The following is a 19,486-nucleotide window of genomic DNA, read 5'->3' as shown; positions in this document are numbered from 1 at the left end:
GGTTAATAATAATTATCGGGATTCAATGATTTAGAAACTAAGAAACAAATGCATCGGGTTGGGTCCATCCTGAATGAATCAGACAAGCTCGACCACTTAAGGGCTCCTATCTTGGAAGCATTCCCCATTAAAGGATCACTAGCTTGTTGAGTTCTGAAATAACACTACACCTCTCTTGCCTTTACTTGGTCCCCCTTTTCAATTATCCCAAAACAAGAACAGGGGCCAATACAATGTTTGTGGACCATTATTTATTTATTTCCCTTTTTCCAATGGGACATCCCATATTATTTATGTCATGATTTTGCAATGTAGGTCCACATTTTGGTAGAATCGGTTTCAAACTTTCAATCAGTCATCTGCTCGAAAAGTTTTGTTTTAGTATTGTAACACATTATCGCTGAGTTTCGTGCACAAACACAAATTTTAATTAAAAAAGTTTGAAAAACATAACTAGTGAGTACATTTTATATGGTTGTTTGGCCTAAATAACTTAATTTTATATTAAATTTGGTACATTTTTGTTTAGAAAGATTCAATTTTGAAATAATCCTAGATCAAGCAAGGCTAATTAATTGAAAATGAAGCACAAGACAAACAAACATGCAATAATATGTACAAAAGATGACTTATAATATATAATAAACAATAATTTCTTGATCTTTGCAATTGAAATTAAGTTTAAATCTAACTAACTAATTACTAGCTAGCTAAGTAATATTAATAGAACAATAGAAGTATTTAAATAATTAATTAAGCTCGATCAACTGGGGAGAGTGTCCAGAGCTGGGCATTCTTGACTTTTGAAATGCTCTCCAATACTTCAAACGGCATGATGTCCCCAATTACTACAACCATCTTGGTTTCCAAATCCACTTGGTACGAGGTCACTCCTGTTCAATTTCACCCATGTCACTTTTTCTCTTAATTTATTATGTAAATGTAACATGACTGCATGTGTCACGGAAAAACTTAGCGCAACACATATAATAATAATAATGTTTAACTAGAAACTACTTGGCGACGAATAGAAACCACTTGGTGACGAAAACAAAACTATTTTTTACTTGTGAGGCTAACTAAATTGGAGCCGCCCACAAAGTTTAAAACAACTCAATTGAAAATTATTATTTTTATAAGTCTAAGATTGAAAATGGAGTCAATTTATTATACTTGCTATTTTGAAATATCACTAAGAAATGGTTAATTACTCTAAAATCTAAATCACCATTTAACACCAATAATTTTAATTATTTAAATATTTATGATGTCAAAATTACAAAATCACATAAATATGGGATTTGAGATAATTTGAATGACCATCTAGATGTATTTTTTTTAAGATATAATAATTTGATTATTACTTTAAGAAAATAAAAACTTGTAAGTTCAACCACATATTATATATTAATGAAAAGAGAGCATAGATAAAAAGCTAATATTTTTGTAAGCATACACCAAGACTATCTATAATAATAAAACATCCCAAACAAACACTCCTAAATCAATGGTTAGTGATTGTGCACATTCAATATCCTACTAATTAAACCCTTCTAATTTCATTTTTATGAAATGATTTTGCCTTATCACGTAACATGTTTAGATGTAAGATTCTTTGTATTATAGTATTATATATCTTCTTAAATTGTACAAATAAATAAAATTTGTGATTATTTTTTTTCCATAAAGCTTATAAAAAGTAAAATAATATATTTGAATCTTACCTTCTATCTTGGAAATATGTTTCTCAACTTTCTTTGCACACCCATAGCAATGCATCGACACTCTCAGCACCACAGTCTACATCATCATCATCATGATCAAACAATAATAATCAAACAACATCTATAATGATTTGTTCTCTATGATGAACAACAATATTTCTAACCTTGGGTTTCAACTGAAAAGCAAGTGTCTTTGGTTTATCAAACTCATCCTTCAATCTTATAAACTCTTCATTATCAACAAGAGGTTTGGCTTCAAACTCATCTTGATCATCTCCTTCCAAAACACTATTATTATTACCACAGAAATATGAAGAACCCGAACCAGCAGACATACAGATTGAATCCAGAATCTTGCCAAACCTAAGCTTTCCCATCCTCTCTTCGGTCGATCGATCGATCTCTAGCTAGCTAGCTAAAGTTGATCATGAATATTCATATGTATATATGCAAATAATGATAAGAATACTTTTAGCAGAAACGGGAGAAGATGAATGATTAATGAGGAAGAGAGTGACAGAGACTAGATAGATAAAAAGTTTATCATGAACAAGTAACGGCAAGATACTGTACTGGAAAAGGGGTTTATAGATGAGAAGAGAGAGAATTCATGTGAAAATGCTAGCTGTTGATCGATCTGGGTTCATGTGATTGTGTGTGACAATAGATCGAATTTAGTGAATCATGTGATCTAAAAAAAAGTGGTGAAATGAAGATAAGACACTGGTTGGATGATGCATCGATCTTATATTTATACATCCTTTTCTCTTTATCACAAGTCTCAATGCTTTTTTTGTGTCTGTATTTTTGTTAGTTACAATGTCCTTTTTATCTTTATTTATTATTATTTTCTAAGAAAATAGTATGATTAAGATTATGCCTTGTTTTAAGTTAATTTTTATTTATTTATTTTTAAAGTAATTTTCCTTTATAATATTATTGATAAAAAAATAAAAAAGATTTTATTTTAATAAGAGAAATGATAAACTTAACAAAAAAAAAAATTCACCGAAAGCAAGTCCACGAATTCGCTGTGGCCTGCCATGTTGCCCTCACGTCCTGAAACGCACATTTCGGGTTCTAAAAATGCTCATTTCAGAATAATTTTTTTTTGTCCTGAAATGACCGTTTCGGGACATTTTTAATTTTCTCTCTTCTACTCATATGCATTTCGGGTCCCGAAATGAGCGTTTCGGGACATTTTTAATTTTCTCTCTACTACCCACAGTGCATTTTAGAATATTTTTAAAATTTTCTCACTCCTACCCACCTGGCATGTCACGTCAATTCATTAACTTCCTTTCTCTCAAATTTTCGTTTAATTTATCATTTTTCTTATAATAAATGGGTTTATATGAAAATTGAATATATATATTAAATAGGAAAAAAAATAACTCCAAAAACTTAGAACTTATGTAACCAAAGTTATAAGATTGAGAGGATTATTTTTAAGTGTGAAATCATTTAATTATACTAAGACAATACTAAAAGAAAAACGATTATTACTTGCATAAAAAATACATTTGTTCATCTTTGTCCAAATTTATACTAATCCTATAAATAAAACGGCGACATAAATGCAAAACCCGCATAATCCATCACAAATGCAAATACAAATTTGTTCAAAATTGCTTTATTTGTGATATTTCTTTAATCAATTCAAATTTTAAAATACTTTTTTCTTTAATATATATTTATAGATCCATATATACGGATAGGCCTCAAATAATGTACAATTTGTATTTTAAATTTTAATTACAACATGACATGACATCAGTGTTTTTTTATTAGATTTATAATTAGTTAATGAGCCAATTAAAAGTACAATAAATGTCACTCAACGCACATGAATGTACAGTTTTGCCCTCATCCTATATTGTATATACAAAAGATTAGAAATCTATGGTGGAGAAACTAATTAGTCATTTGACATCACCGCCCAAGACCCATTTAACAAATTCAATATTTTGTCAAACAAATTGATGATGAAGTTCACAATCCAAATTCTAGTGCGATGGAAAGAGAATAAATTAAATTTAAAAATTTAGGCAGAAAAAGTGGGGAATTGGGGTGAGGGGTCAAAGATGTTGAGAACCTTGTCTTGATCAAGCAGCTCCATTAATAAAATATAACATATTGAGGGGACAAGATTGGATCAATTATTGAGTATACAGCGTTAGTTAGCTATGAATTGGAAGAGGCGGTTCTCCATAATTATATTATTGGTTGAATAAGTAAATTAATTTTGATAAGAGGTATAGTGGGTCTATTCCTATACAGGTTGGACCATGTGGTGATGGGTTCTAAGGGAAAAAAAAGAAAGAAACATAAGTAATATGCACGAATTGGTTTTATTTGAAATTATCTAATAAATTGTCACTTTGATTTGAAAGTTGACGGGAATACAGTGGATTATGTGTCAACAACAACAATGATCAACACTATCCAATAAATTAGTTTTATGACTTTTTTTAAATTAGATATTAGGGTAAAATGTAAAGTATGAAAATAAAACTCACATCATGGGTCATGTTTGAATTTTAGGACTTATGAAGATGCATATAATTAATTTTACAGGTTGGTTGTCTCTTTAATGTCTCTTGGCACATGTTTTTCATTTTGATATGTTTCTGTATTGTTATTTGTACTCTTTTATTTGTATATATTGCTTTCTCACTGTTTATTAAAAATTTACAATTTTTTTTAAAAAAAATCGATCATATATATATAAGTCTCTCAAATATTTATAACTCAGTATACTTTGTTTCGATCTATTTTGGGGATGTGTGACATATTTTTTTCTTTAATAGTTTTATTTAATTTTTTTAAATCACACCTATATAATTCACGTTCAATTGTATGATTTTTTTGCTATTATTTGATTTAAACAATTATTTTCAAATGAAATGAATTTATTTTGTTATGTTTTGAATTTTACTTATATTTTATTCTATTTAATTAATTAATTAAAATACACAAATATTTTTTAATCAATCTTTTATTAAAAATTATTTTCACCACTTTAAAACCATCACAAATCACTATTTTTCTAAATAACCAAACCTAAATTCGAAATATTCAAACTAAGAAGTAATGAAATATATTTTCTGGCATGCGTCAAATCAAAAAAAAAAAGAAAAAAAAAAAAAAATGTGGGATGGCGCAATATTTAGTTAGGCTGTATGTTCCATTGATGTGAAGGGCCATAATCGTCTTTTATGTGTCTTACTAGACAAATGCACTTTGGAGGCAATGCCCCCTTGTTTTTATATATATATATATTTTTTAATTTATTATTATTTTATAGTAATGGAATATGCCGCCGGCAAGTCCCATGGTTGGCGGCATTAATAATATCAATGCTGAAATAATTATCTTTTGGAGGATATAATTTTTCTAAACCACAAAATAATTTTTTTTATTTAATATTTAATAATATAATATATCTACTTTAGAGAGTAGTGGATTATTCAATTATTTTTAATTCTTTGATTGATGTATGTTATATACATGAAAATTATAATAATAATAATAATAATAATAATAATAACTTATTCAATTTTGGGTTATTCAAATAATTCAAAAACAATAAATATTATTACGTATTATTCAATTTATTAATTAAAATACTAAAATATTCACTATTTTAAATTATTATTATTTATTTATATATTTATATATATCAATACCTTTAAATTATTTTTTTAACAAAAAAAAATATCTTCATCTCTTCAAAATTATCATCGATCATTATTTTTATCTCTAGATTATTTAAATAACCTCTATCGAACAAGGCCCAAACTAATATTTATTTATAAGAATTTTGATTTTCTTTTTATATATGAAGCAATCATGACTTTTATTTTTATTTAAAACGTTATAAGTGAAAATTAAATAATAAATTATTTGTCACTTACTAAGTGAGGTTTATGGAATAACACAGATTCACTTTTGTTTTAAAAATAGTTTATTGATAGTAGATGTGCACTCATAACTCACTATTAAACTATAATAGTTCACGGTCGATTGTTATTAGTTTGAAAGTTACTTTTAGTATTGTAATAAAATCCACATCAACTACCACTTTTCTATTAAAAGTACAAATTTTCAACTCATCACATGATAATTGCAAGAGTCATGCTAACCGCTCCAAAATAAACTACATATCACAAATAAAGAATTATCACTTTTCAATATTATAATTCTTTTTACTAATGGCCAATGCATAAAAAGACAGTTCTAACCCATATTAATGTAAAGCAAACCTTCAACCATCCAATTTTCAATTAACAAGAAGAAGTTGAAATATACAAAATATAATAAAAGAAGTGGATATTGGTTGGAAATGATCCACAAATATGTTATCTTTGGAGTGAAAAAGACAAGGAAATTGACATGACAAGAAAAGATGACAAGCCAGATAGTCCTGAAATTATTTATGAAGGGAATATGAGCTATTCCAGTTTTGTACATTTCTTAAATTATGGTCAATAAAATCTGAAGTTAGATTCCGGACTTTTATCCACTAGACCAATAATACAGCCTTTTCAGTAACATGCATCATCATAGCCCATTTTTTCTTTCCATTTAAATGGGCTCTTATATACAATATATCAATTTCAAAATAATTACCTTTTACTATATTTTTTTTTTTCCAGGAGTTTAACCTAACTTATCGTTAGGGTTAATAATTTTGGACACGACAAGAAAACTACGACTTGGATTGAACATGAAAAAATTAGGTTAGAGTCATGTATTTTTTTGTTCGAGTTAAAATCGGGTCGACTTGTTTAACCGGATTAAAAAACATGTCAAAATTGGGTCGACCTGAAATGACCTAAAGTAGACCTGATAACCCGTTTACAAGTTTCTTTTGTTGAGTTTTGTTTTACTATTTTCTATTAACCCACTCATTTTATTTTTTAAAATTTTCTATAAGCGAATTTGTGATTTAACTTTATTTTTGTTTTGTGTTAATGTGATTTTAATTTGAAACAGAGATATGAATTAATACATCGAGTTTGGTTTGAGTTGAGTTAGGTAAACCAGGTCAAACGAGTTAGGTTCGGGTCAATCACAAATATACATGTCAGGTTTAGGTAAGTATCATTCAACCCGTTAACATGTTAATCCGAATTACCTACCTGAAATTGACTCAAATTGCCACTCTAGTTATCTTCTTATTTCCATTTAAATAAAAAAAAATTAGTGAATTTGGTTTTATATTTTTTAAGCTAAAAATAGTGATTGAAAAATTAAACATTTTCTATTTGAATTTTGCCGATCCTCATTCTATATTAGTTAACAAAAAATGAATTTATTTATTTTCTTTATCAGAGATAATAGTTTATTTTAAAATTATTTACGGTTATATGAGAGAATTTTAAATAATCTATCAAAAATACAAGTATTAGTTTGATTTCCAATTCACATATTCTACCAAATTATCTGAAATTAGCCAATATCTTCAACTTCAAGGGTTAAATTGACAGATTGTTTAAATTAGAATTCCATTATGATAATTTCAAGGATGAATTTAAACATTCCATATAAGTTTGTGGGTGATTATGAATAATCTGTAGTCAAAATGTCAAAAAAAGGAAATTAAAATCAGTAATTAGTTCTTAATTCTACGCTGGAGCTAGACCGAGGAGCGGTTAAGACGAGAAGTTCAGCAAAGCTAAACTCTCAATTTTCCCTCCATTATCGGAGAAGTTCAGCAAAGCTTCGACGTCAGAACGATCTTCCGTTCTTCCGATTCTACTTAGTGATAAAGATCAGGTCAGCTTAACTGCTAGATTCACTAATATTTACTAGCCAGAACAGAACGCATAGTTGCATTTTGCTTGCATTATGTATCGATTTGAGCGTCTGATCTATATTATATTAGTAATCAGGAGTTTGTTCAATTGCGGTCTTCAATTGTCGTGATGAGAATGATTATTTTGAACTAGCTTCACTGCTCGTTTTGATCGATTTCGTTACGGTTTATGATAAATCATGTTTAATGTAGGTTGATATTCTTTAGATGCTAGTTGACGTTGCTTTAGTAAGCTTTTCCGATTTGTTGTTTTAGTAATTAGGAATTTGTTCAATTGCGGTCTTCATTTGTTGCGATAAGGATTATTTTGAACTAGCTTCACTGATCGTTTTGATCGATTTAGTTACGGTTTATGGTAAATCGTGTTTGATTCAGGTTGATATTCTTTTGATGCTAGTTGTTCGTTGCTTCGTAAGCTTTACCGATTTGTTGCTCTTGCAGTCTGATGTTTCAAGATCGTACTACTTACGTTACAGCTCGATGTCTTTACATTTGAAAGTTGCAGTTCAGTTGTTTTTGGCTATAAGAACTTGGATAATTGTTTACAAGGAATGAGAAGTTCTAGGATACTAGTGTAGGTTTGGGGAGACTGTTCAAATTTCTTATGTTCTTCGGAATAATTAGAATATATCTTCACAACGACACGACTACTAAGAAATGCTGTAGTTTAACCTAATTGACAGTATTAAACAGAATTCTTAGCTATAGGCAAACAGGCCGTGCAACTACAATTTTCTCTTCTTGAGGCAAATGTTCCATTGTTTACTCTGACTTGGATACACAAGTAGTACCTTATGTTAGCTTATAAGCCACAAAGTATCTTGATTCAAACATGATCTGATAAGGTTGTAGAGCTAAAGTACAAGAGTATATCTGCAGATCTTTTCGTAATTTTCATCTCATCCATTTTCCAATAATATACAAATTATTAGGGTTGTCTTTGTTTTCTCTTGCTGAACCTTAAAGGAGACAATAAATTTTCTGTCAGAACTAGAAATACAGTTGAGTTTCATTTGAGAATATAAAGAGCTTATTTGGGAAATAGTATTTTGTTGTAATCTTTTGCACAATCACGATCCCATTGAAAAACCTCCAAAGTTTAAATTGAAAGTGATTTATTTTTCATTTGGTATAAGATTATTTTCTGAATCATGATGTAGATCAAATTATTTTATGGATCATGATCCATATTATATTATTTTTTAGATGATTGTGATTTTTGGCCCTAACAAATTACTATCTTTGGAAAGAAAGGAAGTATAACAAATGTAAATTTTCCATATGATTTTCTAAATCATAAAATTTGATAACAAATAGGCGTTTTATGATCCAAACAAAACTATGCCCATTGAATTACAAGAGATCTATCTTCTTTCGTGAGACTCATGATCAAATTTATGCTTGCATACATCCACTTGTAAGCTCTGCATGGTTGAGTCTTGCTGCAACAAGTCTATTGATCTGCTTTAAGGATTTTTTTCATCATTTGTTCTTATTTTAGTTTGATTGTGAGTAAACTCCTCATTCTTTTGTTCTTTTCTTTTTATTGCCTCTGTGGTTAATGGTGCTTAAAACCAAATGATTAAGAAAATCCCTTATTCTGTACTTTCTTAATTAGAGATAATACAAGTTTGCAACTAACAATGAACAATTCAGCCATCATGATGCATTGAATTGGTTCCGTGTACTGCCTTATGGACATTTGTTTGCACAACTTATAGCTGAATAAAGAAAGTAATAAGAGTTCAACATTCCTTCATATGTTAAGTCTTGTAACCTTTGTCTAGTATGCTAAGAAGTCAAACTCGCTTTAAGAAAATAAATTTCCTTCTTTGTTTCATAGGCTTATCTCAATAATTCTTTTAACTTTATTGCAGATCTTGTTTATGGGTAACCTAGCCACTTCAATTGCAAGCATCACCAGCCACCAGTTTGGTAAATGAAATATCTCAAGCAATGTACTACTGCAATTGTGTATTGAACTTCAAAGAGAGCAATAGTGTAATAAATTTATTTATTTTGCGCATTTGGAATTAACTTATCATCTATATGTTATATGTTTCTCATTAGTTGATATGATCCATTTAACAGCCCATCTGTGCTTTTTTGCAGTCATCCAGATTCCAGATGTCTTCAACGCAAGTCTCAAAGGTATGACAAATGCTTAGTCAATATTGTTCCATTTAATAAGATTTTAGGCAGGCTTCCTTTCCTTATATAGTGCTCAACCATGCATGCATTTAGTGATTATCCAGTAATGGAGAGAAAATCCATTTGTAGTCATATGCTTAAGAATTAAGATGAAAGGGGATGAAAATGATTATGCACAAATCACATCTAAGTTAATCAAGGAATTCTTGGCAGTCATGTAAATCTCTTATTTACATCAAAGATAATGAGAGCACAAAAGGCTACTCTCATGCTTGGAGGAAACATCAAAGTATGAAATAACATAAACAAATATCATAATGAACCAAAACAAGAACAGTAAAATAGGTTGAAACCTAAAAAAAACTAATTATTGAGCATTGACAATGTAGCCATTTAATTTTTTTGTGTGTATAAATAAGATTAAGGGGATGATGTATGAGATAAGAGTGAGTAAGAGGTGACATTTTGTTTGAAAAAGTGAAATACAAAATAAATCGCGCCAGGTAGGGGTCGAACCTACGACCTTCTGCTTAGGAAACAGACGCTCTATCCACTGAGCTACAGGCGCTTTGATGTTAAAATAATTATTTAGTCAAATAATATAGGTTCAACTTTAGTATCTTGGTTTTAGTTGTTTCTCAATTCTATTTATAACCAATGAGGATAAATGTTGGGAAACTTACCCAAATTCATACTTTGTAATTGACAACAAATAATAGAGACCTATCTTCAAAGCTTGATTGTTGTTTCTTCTCACTGTGCTGAAGAATTTGAATTTCTCTTATTCCAGATTTTACAGTGTAAAAATAATTTACACAGTTTATTCAAACTGTTAATTAGTTTTAATAGTGGTTAGTTAGTTTTAATAATTTCAGTTTGTTAAACTCTTATATAAAGGAGAGATTAGTTGTTTGATAAAAACAACTTCAATAATAATAATCAATTTTTCAGTTTCTCTTTCTTTTTCAAGAAGAATTTAACATAGGATCAAAGCTTTAAGTTTAGATATCTCTGAGAGTTTTTACTGCCTCCGTTGGTGGCCGGAGAAGCCACTGGCGGAGGGCTTTATTCAAGAAGATTTTGGAGCTGTTCGTTCGTTCGGTAGAAGGAGATTATCAATGGCCGACCCTGTGAGGAAGAGATTCTCGGTTGGTTAGGCTCTCGCGCCGAAGAAGAAGCAGAGCTTCATTCAAGATTCTTTTGTGAATCTTGCCAAGGAGAAAGTGGGATTAAGGCCGTTGTTGGAAATATTGATGAAGAAGAATGGGTAACTGTTTATGGGTTCTTCTTACTAGGAGATACAACTTTAGTACTGAGAAGTTTGAAAAATGCTGTGTGATCCTATAACATGTGCTTGGTCCACGGACTTCTAACTGGATGAACATTCTTTATTAGAATCGTGCATATGCTCAGAAAGCACTAACTGGAAATCTGTTGCAAACTAACAGTTGGAGTGAAGACAGTTGATCATGGTCAACATCAATCTCTGAAAATGGAAAATTGCTAAATTGGCTTCTTTGAAAAAATGTTTGTCATTTTGTCGGATTTGGATTTATAGCTATACGATGATTTGAGAGGACGAGATATCAGGCCAAGAAGTACTTCCTCCAATCAGAGTTTCACCACCTTAAATGGCTTTCAAGGGTTGGTTCCACGCCGGACTCTTATGATAACAGGAATTGCAATTATGACCTTCTTTTCCCTTCTGATAACTTAGAAACATTTGGAAAGACTTGACTGATCCTGCTCCTCAATGGTGTCCACGAGGTTGATTCGCTGTCGCTTCTTAATGCATGAAGACATGGAAAAGGCCTATTGTTATTCTGCGGCGAAAAGCTTACATCGTCGTCATGTCATGGGGCAATAAGTGAGGATTATTTGACATCTCCACCTTCATTGATAAGCGAATGAAAAAGGCCCAATATGGAGGCTTTTTCTCATTCTCAGAATGAGAGTGAAAACTAGGGTCTCCTGAATCGGATCAAGATGGCACTGATGAATCTTTCGCCCTATTAAATAGTTGTTAGTTAGTTTTGATAATTAGAGATGTAATTGTTTGATAAAAACAACTTGAATAATAATCCATTTTTCAGTTTCTCTTCTTTTTCAAGAATTTAACATATAGATTGACCGAAAATGTGCATCATTCTTCCAAATGGAAAGAGATTTAGGACATTCAAATAGAAGATGATCAATAGTTTCCTCATCATTCATCTTCTCAACAGGTATCTTTCATCATTAGCCTTTCGTGAAAAACCGACCATGGAATGAATTAATGCTTAGAAACCACGTTTGTCCACCAAAGAAACTTGGAACCTCTACTTCTAATGAGATCTCCGCCTTAACAGAAGAGAACGAGTTGTTTACTTCAGTTAACCAATCACAAGAATCAAATTTCCTAGGCATATTGAGCACAACATTAAGCATAAATCTTCATCCTTTGATTCCCTCAGGAAACCATATCATCTTCCATTCCAACTAGCTGTCTGAGATTTTAGCATTAAGACAAGAAACATTAATACCCATGTTGCTAAAATTCGATTAGGAAATAAGCGAGGTTTCTTGATGCTATGGATGAAGCCAAAATAAGTATGACCATAGTAATAGATATGATACTTAGAATCTTATTAAGTGACCAAGAAATGTCATTTTTGTGAGTGAAGACCAAAAACTGTAAATTCCACAGCATCCTCCACACATACTTGCTAGTTGCATCCCTTTTCTTTGGTGTTTATCTTCACTCTTCCATGTTATTGCCTCTTGAAAAAGTAATTAGGAAAACACCTTCATAATGCTCATTTTCGCTATTGAAATGGATATGTTTTTATAAAGTCAAGAACTCAAGTCAGATGATATGGATTCTGTAAGTTTGTTGGGTTTGGTTTTGGCACTTGAAATCTGTGGCTAAATATTTGCCTTTTTGGTTCATATGATTCATTGTAGGATGTTTAAAAGGATGACAATTATGTAGTGTTCAGTACACTCTTTGATTATGATTTCCAAATGACACCAATTGAAGATGATTCCTCTGACAGTAATATATATACATACCAGGCCGGTATCCAGGTAACTAACTTAAAGCAACTTAGCTCCTTTGGTTAATTTATTTATTTTTGGTCTGTTCTGATTTCTTAAAGAATGTATTCATTTTATTGCTCACAGATTCAAATTATCTTTACAGTTTCCTTCCAAGTTCTTGCTGACATGTCAGGTAACTATAGAATTACAGTCTTGTCTGATCTTATTTTTTAACTCACAGTAACTAATGTGATAAATCACTAACAATTCCTTTAATTGACGAGTAAAGAGTATTTACAAGAAATGATGAGGCCCCTATGATGTAAAACAAATATAGTAAAGTAAAAAATGGGTTAAAATTGGCCCCAAAACAAATAATTTGGAGATTGTACAACTTCTCCTATACTAAATCATCAGGTTGTCTGTTCTTCCATATAAATGGGGCCAAAAGCATCCATACTGCAAAATAAAATTGTATTTCTTCCCATGTTAACATTCTAGATGATGATAATACAAGCTATCTTTACTTTTAAGTCGTCAAAAAAAGAAATTTGGAAACTTTAATAAACTTGTGATGATGAGAGTCTGCTATAGGTCTTCATTGGAAACTTACTGTAGAGGCAGACTGCTAACCACTCGTTGATTATTCTGACCCAAGTACTGGTCCAGCCGATATCAAGTGTCCATCTGCAAACAAAGGTCCAAGTCAATCCATGATTTGTTTAGACCTTTAAATGGATTGAAAGAAACATAAGATCTTTTGATAATCAAAAGAAATACCATTCAGAGTTAGGAAGAAAAATAGGTGAGCTTAGGCAGTTGAATTGCTACTTTTGTCTTTAGCATGCAATTGTCGATTGGTTAGGTTTTAGGGGTGAATGAATTGTGTGAAACTTGTAGTCACTTTCATTTAATATAGGTTTGGTTCATGCGGTTATTCATCTATCTATTAGTTGGTGTTGATATTATTATTTAGGTTAATTAGTTAGCCAACTCAAACTAAATTTAGGTAATAAATGAACTTGAAAATTTAAGTTGTGTAATCTTTGAGAAGAGTGAACGTACCTTTGCATTGGATGCTCAGCGTTCCAACCAATCAATAACATTGCAAAGTACATGGCTCCTGTAGCAAAAACAAAATGAAAGAACCCAAATCCATATGGCACTTTATCGTCTTCTGATTCGGTATCCTTCTTCCTAAACTGCATTAATTTGTTGTTGTCGTTTAAAAATAAAGATTAATTAATGTCTGCAAAGTTACATACTGATACTACCATTAAATATCGAACCTGAAAACATTTTGAATCAATGCCTGTCGAAAATGTTGCTATGACCATTGCAAGCACCCCAACAACAAAACTCTGTTAAGACCATATTATATGTTATGATGTGCCCAGTTCTCTAATAAATATAATTAATTTGACAAGTATGAATATTACTATGATGGTAAGCCAATCTTTTCTTTTTACAGCGGCTGACTTTATGAGGCATTTTTCTTCTGGAGGTTCGCTGAGAAGACAAGAACCCAACAATGTGTAAGTTAAAGTTCAAAATTATTCCACATTTAAGATTATTAGTCAACATATACACGGAGTCTATGTAAAGGTTTTAAGCATTGTTAGACATATATATATATACCTTCTTATAGCAGACCAACAGAGGAAGACAACATAAAGACCCATAAACCCTGGAGTCAAGAAGCCAGCATTGACCTGTTTGAGATGAATAATTATTTAGGACACTTTGTAAAAATTCCATAACAGTTGATTATTGAAAGCTCTAATATCATTCATTCTTACTTTTTGATGGAGAGAAACACTGGTCATTAGTTGTAGTAGTACAAATGTCCAGCTAATAAAGAATATGTTAAGCATGCAAGATGAATCTGGTGCATACCATATGTACATCAATATGATCCCGAATATGCATATGATATATGCAGTAGTTGCTAATAACATCACCTGGATATGGCTGCAGCATTTCATTTTTCAAAATTAATCGCAAGCTTGGTATTTTTTATCAAGCTAAAAACCAATACTGGATTATTTGAAAATTACTGCATACCATCTTTCTGCATATTTCTCTGATTGACAACAATCGTTGAGCCATGTAATGAAACTGATGATGCTGATGAGCTGAATTACTAAAAATACCCTGTAAAACATGAAAGAAAATTAATTTTTTATTCTCATATTAATATCATAATGAAACATAAAAGGAAGAAAAGAATGATACCCTGCACCAAAGTGTGAGATCTGCCCTGGAAACATGGTAGGAAAGGATTTTATCAGCATGGACTATAAATTTGGAATATCATATTTTCAATTATTTAACAAATAAGTTATTGGTACTAACCATAGATTTGTATGACTTTTGAAGGAACAAGAAAGGGTATAACAGTAAATCCAATCATCAAGAGCAACTTGACAGACCACCATCCTGAATGCCAAGATTCTTTTGCTTCATACAACTTTGATGTTCCTATCGTAGAAAAGAACATTGCAGAATAGAATAACTGAAGACTTGTCAAGGATCACTCTGAACTATAAGAAAATAATAAATAAATAAATCACTTCCATCATATATTTATTATTATTTTTGTTAAAAGAAATTTATATTGTTGTATACTTAAGGATACAAAGCATCCTAGGCTCACTCGCAGTACTCCTTCTGTACCCATACAATTTACTCCACCTTCACAACCATTCAGTCCTGCAATAGACAAAATGAAACTATATATGATATAATAAGATTAAACATACAAAATAATTTATACTAAATGAAGCAAAAAAGTATACTATAAAATAATTTGTATACCAAATAAACAACATAAATCACACTCTATTGAAAAAACTCTTATACCAAACGAAAAGAAATAACAATGAAATTGTGAGTTGACAAAATATCTTAGTGAGAAAGAGAAACTGATAAGTCAACAAAACCAGTTTGAATAAATCGTGCAAGTTTGAAAATATGGCATTAGAATTGACAATTGGGGAAATGAAAAGTAAGTCTTACTCTTAAATACTGTCAGACCAATTTGGCCATAATCCCGAATTCCCCATGCCATCAAAGATGCAATCAGAAACAAAAATCCATAGACATATCTGGCCATCCAGGGATTAGAGCCATATCTAAATTGACTGCACCAAGAACCCTTTATGATCTTGGAGTATCGTTCGGTTCTTTGGTCTAACGTTCCTTCCTCCATTTTCAACTTCCACTTATATTAACTACCTAAAAAGAATAAATGATTTTGAAACAGGGAGCTAATGGAAAATATAACGAAGCTTAGTAAACATGAATATTAAGTTTCTGTTAACTATTTAAAACATAACAGTGAAATTAAAGCAAGGATCTGACTCATGAATTTAGCTGTTTATATGGTAGGGAAAACTATTATCAGCTTAGGGATTTTTTTCAATGTAGATTATGATATTATACTAAACTAACTTAAAATTAAACTTATACTGTTTGAACAGGTCTAATATGTTTAAATGTTATTGAAATAATATCTATGTGTAATCTGAAACAATGAGAGTACCAAACTTAGTAATCTTTTTCTCAATGAAACAAAATCCAGAGATTTTAAACTGAATATTCACTACCTATATAAGTCAATAATTATATGTTATCTGAAACTTTGAGAAAGTAGTCTTTTTATTTCTCTTTCTGGCTAAGCCTATCTATTCTATGGATTTTGAACTGTTTGTGGGTACAATTTGTAAATCTACTGTTTTTTTTACCAAAACAATAATTTATGAATCTCACAAAATTTTGGGATGATAATGGACATACAATTTTATTTATCAAATAAAGTTTGATCACATTCAATTGAAAGAACAATAAAAAAAGAAAAGTAGGCCCATAGTGAAAGCAGACAGAAGACTAATAATCATTGATAATATTTATATGTAGAATATGTAAAAGGAGAAAGGAAGCGGGGTTCGTTCTTACTGACCTAATCTGAAAACGTATGGGATCAACTGCGTAATCTGACGATCATTGGAGTATGGTTGAATCTTTGTCCATTACTAAATTGTTTTATTGACCTTTCTGAAACGAATTCTCGCCCTATTCGTCCTGATTTGACCAAATTATACCTGTCAACATCTCAAACTAATGATTATAATATCACGTTTAAACGCTCCGTAGAGTCGTAATTGGACGAGAAAATTCAAGTAGAGACGAAAGATTAGTATAACTAATTCACCTAACTGAAGATGAACACACGTATTCAAACCTGAGATTTGGTTCATACATTACAGTCATTGACTAAACTTTTGATCGTATATAACTATAACTAATATCACGTTTTACTACTTTACGAATTCGAATCTAAAACATTAATAATTCGATTATCAAGTCTGATTGTTTCCTTTTCTGGAAATCATTACGCTGCTAGATTTTGTCAGCTTAAATTGGAAACTGAACTCGTAACGATGATCATAGATAAGACGGATGCTGATTCTGCAACAATATCAGTGCACTAATAAATATGCAATACATGTTACATAAGATCGAAAATGATGAAGCATCATCGTCATCGCCATGGCTAGGTTAGAACTAGAAGCATAATACACCGAGTACAAGGAATTTCGCTAATGCAAACAGGAATATGATATGAATCTCGTTAACATTAATTGAAGGATAACATGATAACATCAAATTCAACAATAAACTGAACAGAGTCATCAATTTCGCTTCAATCGAAGAATGCAAAATCCGTAAAGTGACGTAACAGAGGAAAAGCATGATAGATTGATATGAACACAAACCTGATAGAAAATCTCTTGAAGCGAAGTTAGATCTGATGCAGACTTTGCGTCTCCGCAAAGAAGTCGGTGATCTCTCTCTACGAAAAACAAACTGTTGATGGAAATGGAAGAATAGTTAGTGCGAGAAACAAGAGAGAGAGAGATGATTGTATGTGATTTCCTTCGTCTGCTTCGTCTTCTTCGTCTACCTTTGCTTTTGATGATCGGCAAAATAAATGCACAAGTATATTACGAATGGATATTGAAATGAAATTACGTTAATCTGGTGGAGATACGCTGCTTTTATATATATATTGTTGCGATTTGCGTTTTGCGTTTTGCGTTTTTTATTTATTTCCCGCCGAAGGCTAATTAGCATTTATTTTTCCGCGTCATCTTAGCTTATAAAAATTAACAATAATAAAATAATTACCAATAAAATATAAATAAATCATATGAGAAATCTATAAATGAACTCTTATACTATTACTAAAATCTAATATCTGACTCAACTTTTCTTTTATAGATTTATGTCCCTTAAGTTTCAATCATTGTTAATTTGTAATGGCCGGACATAATCTAGAATTCCAATAAGTGGAAAATTTGTGAATTTTTGTAGTTAATTTCATACTTTGGTACATAAACAATAAGTGAGTAGAAGGATTGGTTTGAAATAGGTACTCATCGGTTCAACTTTTGAGTTATTTCGGTTCTTCGGTTCATGTTTTTAATTCTTTTAGTTAATTCGAAAATCTAATCAAATTCGAATAAATTCAAACCCGAATTTGAATTTTTTATATATTATATAATTAAGATAAATACTAAAAAATAATTCGGGTTTCGGTTTAGTTTTCGAATTAAACCTCAACTCAAAAATTAAACCAAAAACCGTATTTAAATTCGAATTGGTTTAAAATTCAATTAAAAAAATAAAATAAAAATCAAATTCAAAGCAGTCGGATTTTTATTCCGAACAAACATTGAAAACCCTAGTTTGAATATCATTTTAAGTTTATTTTTTTTAAATGAAATATACATTAAAAATGGTAAGATAAAATATTATATAGGTTGTCATTCATGTCATAACATATAATAGTATATGATTTTTTTTTCAAAACAAATCCTTATATAACTCGTGTAGTTAACTTAAAAGTGAAGTCAAACAACAACTAAAATCATGAAAAATAAAATGAAAATGAGAGAAGACTCAATATAACCTAATCCACTAGAAAGTAACCTTAATAAAATGAAAATAATTCAATTATCCAATATCTCAGTCCTCATTAGCAATACACCATCAATTAATAACCTTTCGGTAAGCAAATAGCCAAGAAACCCTTCACAAGGAAGTAACCCTTTGGTAACTAAGAATGATGATAATGTATTTTAGGTACTTTTCAATTAAATAAATATAATTATTGTACTCTTAAAAATAATTTGTTTAATATAATAATTGTTTTATAAATGAGATGTTACAAAAAAAAAAATTGAGGAATTATAAAAGAAAAATGAACATTAACAAAATTGGACTACAAAAAATAGATGTTGTGATTTAGGTATTCAAAATAAATTAATAGAAATGTGTATAGTTACAATTGCTAATAAGTAATAATAACTATGATTATGGAATTTATGGTCAACAAAATAGAGATTTTAAAAATCATCTTAGATTTCATCTTAGCATAAAATAATAATAGAACAAATAATATTTTTTAATTATTATATAAAGACAATTCTTTTATATTAATAATATAAACTTTCACCAAACTCAAGTTTTTATTAAATTTATTTCCATCCAACTTTTGAAACTCTTAAACTCCCCCAATAAATGAGGTTAGACAATTTGTTAAGTGTTATGAATCAAACTTGAAAATTTATAGGCAAATTTGAACTAGGTTTAGATTTTTAAGGACATTAAGAAAAACAAAATAAAGTTGGAGGTACAATTATCATTTTATAATTTTGTAATTTGTATTAATTTGATTGGCATGTTTAATTTGCAATTAAAACACCCA

The 19,486-nt window shown here is 30.2% G+C and overlaps 2 protein-coding genes, 2 long non-coding RNA genes and 1 other non-coding gene across 6 annotated transcripts; 2 read left to right on the top strand and 3 right to left on the bottom strand.

The window, feature by feature from the left end:
• Window positions 1-593: 593 nt before the first annotated feature.
• On the bottom strand, window positions 594-2,440 carry LOC124932375 (protein SODIUM POTASSIUM ROOT DEFECTIVE 2). The gene is made up of 3 exons (XM_047472994.1): window positions 1,889-2,440; window positions 1,725-1,800; window positions 594-893 (listed from the first exon to the last, which is right to left on the bottom strand). The coding sequence occupies exons 1-3, from the start codon at window positions 2,099-2,101 to the stop codon at window positions 754-756; spliced, it is 429 nt and encodes a 142-aa protein (XP_047328950.1). The 5' UTR covers window positions 2,102-2,440; the 3' UTR covers window positions 594-753.
• A 4,933-nt stretch (window positions 2,441-7,373) lies between these two features.
• LOC124932979 lies at window positions 7,374-12,761 on the top strand. Its single transcript, XR_007098802.1, has 4 exons — window positions 7,374-7,505; window positions 9,423-9,546; window positions 9,658-9,696; window positions 12,640-12,761. It is a non-coding gene; the product is annotated as an uncharacterized LOC124932979 (long non-coding RNA).
• On the bottom strand, window positions 10,192-10,264 carry TRNAR-CCU. Its single transcript has one exon. It is a non-coding gene; the product is annotated as a tRNA-Arg (tRNA).
• Window positions 12,762-12,967: 206 nt separating the features above from the next.
• LOC124931059 (probable serine incorporator) lies at window positions 12,968-17,724 on the bottom strand. 2 transcript variants are annotated; one of them, XM_047471448.1, is made up of 14 exons: window positions 17,493-17,724; window positions 16,676-16,817; window positions 15,733-15,951; window positions 15,353-15,426; window positions 15,070-15,229; window positions 14,950-14,974; window positions 14,779-14,868; window positions 14,514-14,685; window positions 14,353-14,426; window positions 14,154-14,223; window positions 14,004-14,075; window positions 13,780-13,916; window positions 13,328-13,401; window positions 12,968-13,173 (listed from the first exon to the last, which is right to left on the bottom strand). In XM_047471448.1, the coding sequence occupies exons 3-14, from the start codon at window positions 15,923-15,925 to the stop codon at window positions 13,115-13,117; spliced, it is 1,200 nt and encodes a 399-aa protein (XP_047327404.1). In that variant the 5' UTR covers window positions 15,926-15,951; window positions 16,676-16,817; window positions 17,493-17,724; the 3' UTR covers window positions 12,968-13,114. The 2 variants fall into 2 exon arrangements, with proteins under 2 accessions (XP_047327404.1, XP_047327405.1); XM_047471449.1 differs by lacking the exons at window positions 16,676-16,817; window positions 17,493-17,724 and having other exon boundaries at window positions 15,353-15,446; window positions 15,733-15,859.
• Window positions 14,177-14,592, top strand: LOC124931060. Its single transcript, XR_007098691.1, has 2 exons — window positions 14,177-14,249; window positions 14,366-14,592. It is a non-coding gene; the product is annotated as an uncharacterized LOC124931060 (long non-coding RNA).
• Window positions 17,725-19,486: the final 1,762 nt, after the last annotated feature.

This window comes from Impatiens glandulifera, chromosome 3, assembly GCF_907164915.1.
Source record: "Impatiens glandulifera chromosome 3, dImpGla2.1, whole genome shotgun sequence".
Taxonomy (NCBI): domain Eukaryota; kingdom Viridiplantae; phylum Streptophyta; class Magnoliopsida; order Ericales; family Balsaminaceae; genus Impatiens; species Impatiens glandulifera.
This window is presented reverse-complemented; position numbering and strand designations above follow the sequence as displayed.

Excerpts from the sequence above, each read along its gene's own strand:
- LOC124932375 (XM_047472994.1), bottom strand. The coding sequence starts at position 2,101 with ATGGGAAAGCTTAGGTTTGGCAAGATTCTGGATTCAATCTGTATGTCT. Across the intron at positions 1,801-1,888 it reads CTTTTCAGTTGAAACCCAAG|ACTGTGGTGCTGAGAGTGTC; the intron begins GTTAGAAATATT and ends ATGATGATGTAG. Across the intron at positions 894-1,724 it reads ACATATTTCCAAGATAGAAG|GAGTGACCTCGTACCAAGTG; the intron begins GTAAGATTCAAA and ends GAAATTGAACAG.
- LOC124931059 (XM_047471448.1), bottom strand. The coding sequence starts at position 15,925 with ATGGAGGAAGGAACGTTAGACCAAAGAACCGAACGATACTCCAAGATC. Across the intron at positions 15,230-15,352 it reads GAGTGAGCCTAGGATGCTTT|TTATTCTATTCTGCAATGTT; the intron begins GTATCCTTAAGT and ends ACAAGTCTTCAG. Across the intron at positions 13,174-13,327 it reads GTTAGCAGTCTGCCTCTACA|TATGGATGCTTTTGGCCCCA; the intron begins GTAAGTTTCCAA and ends TTTATTTTGCAG.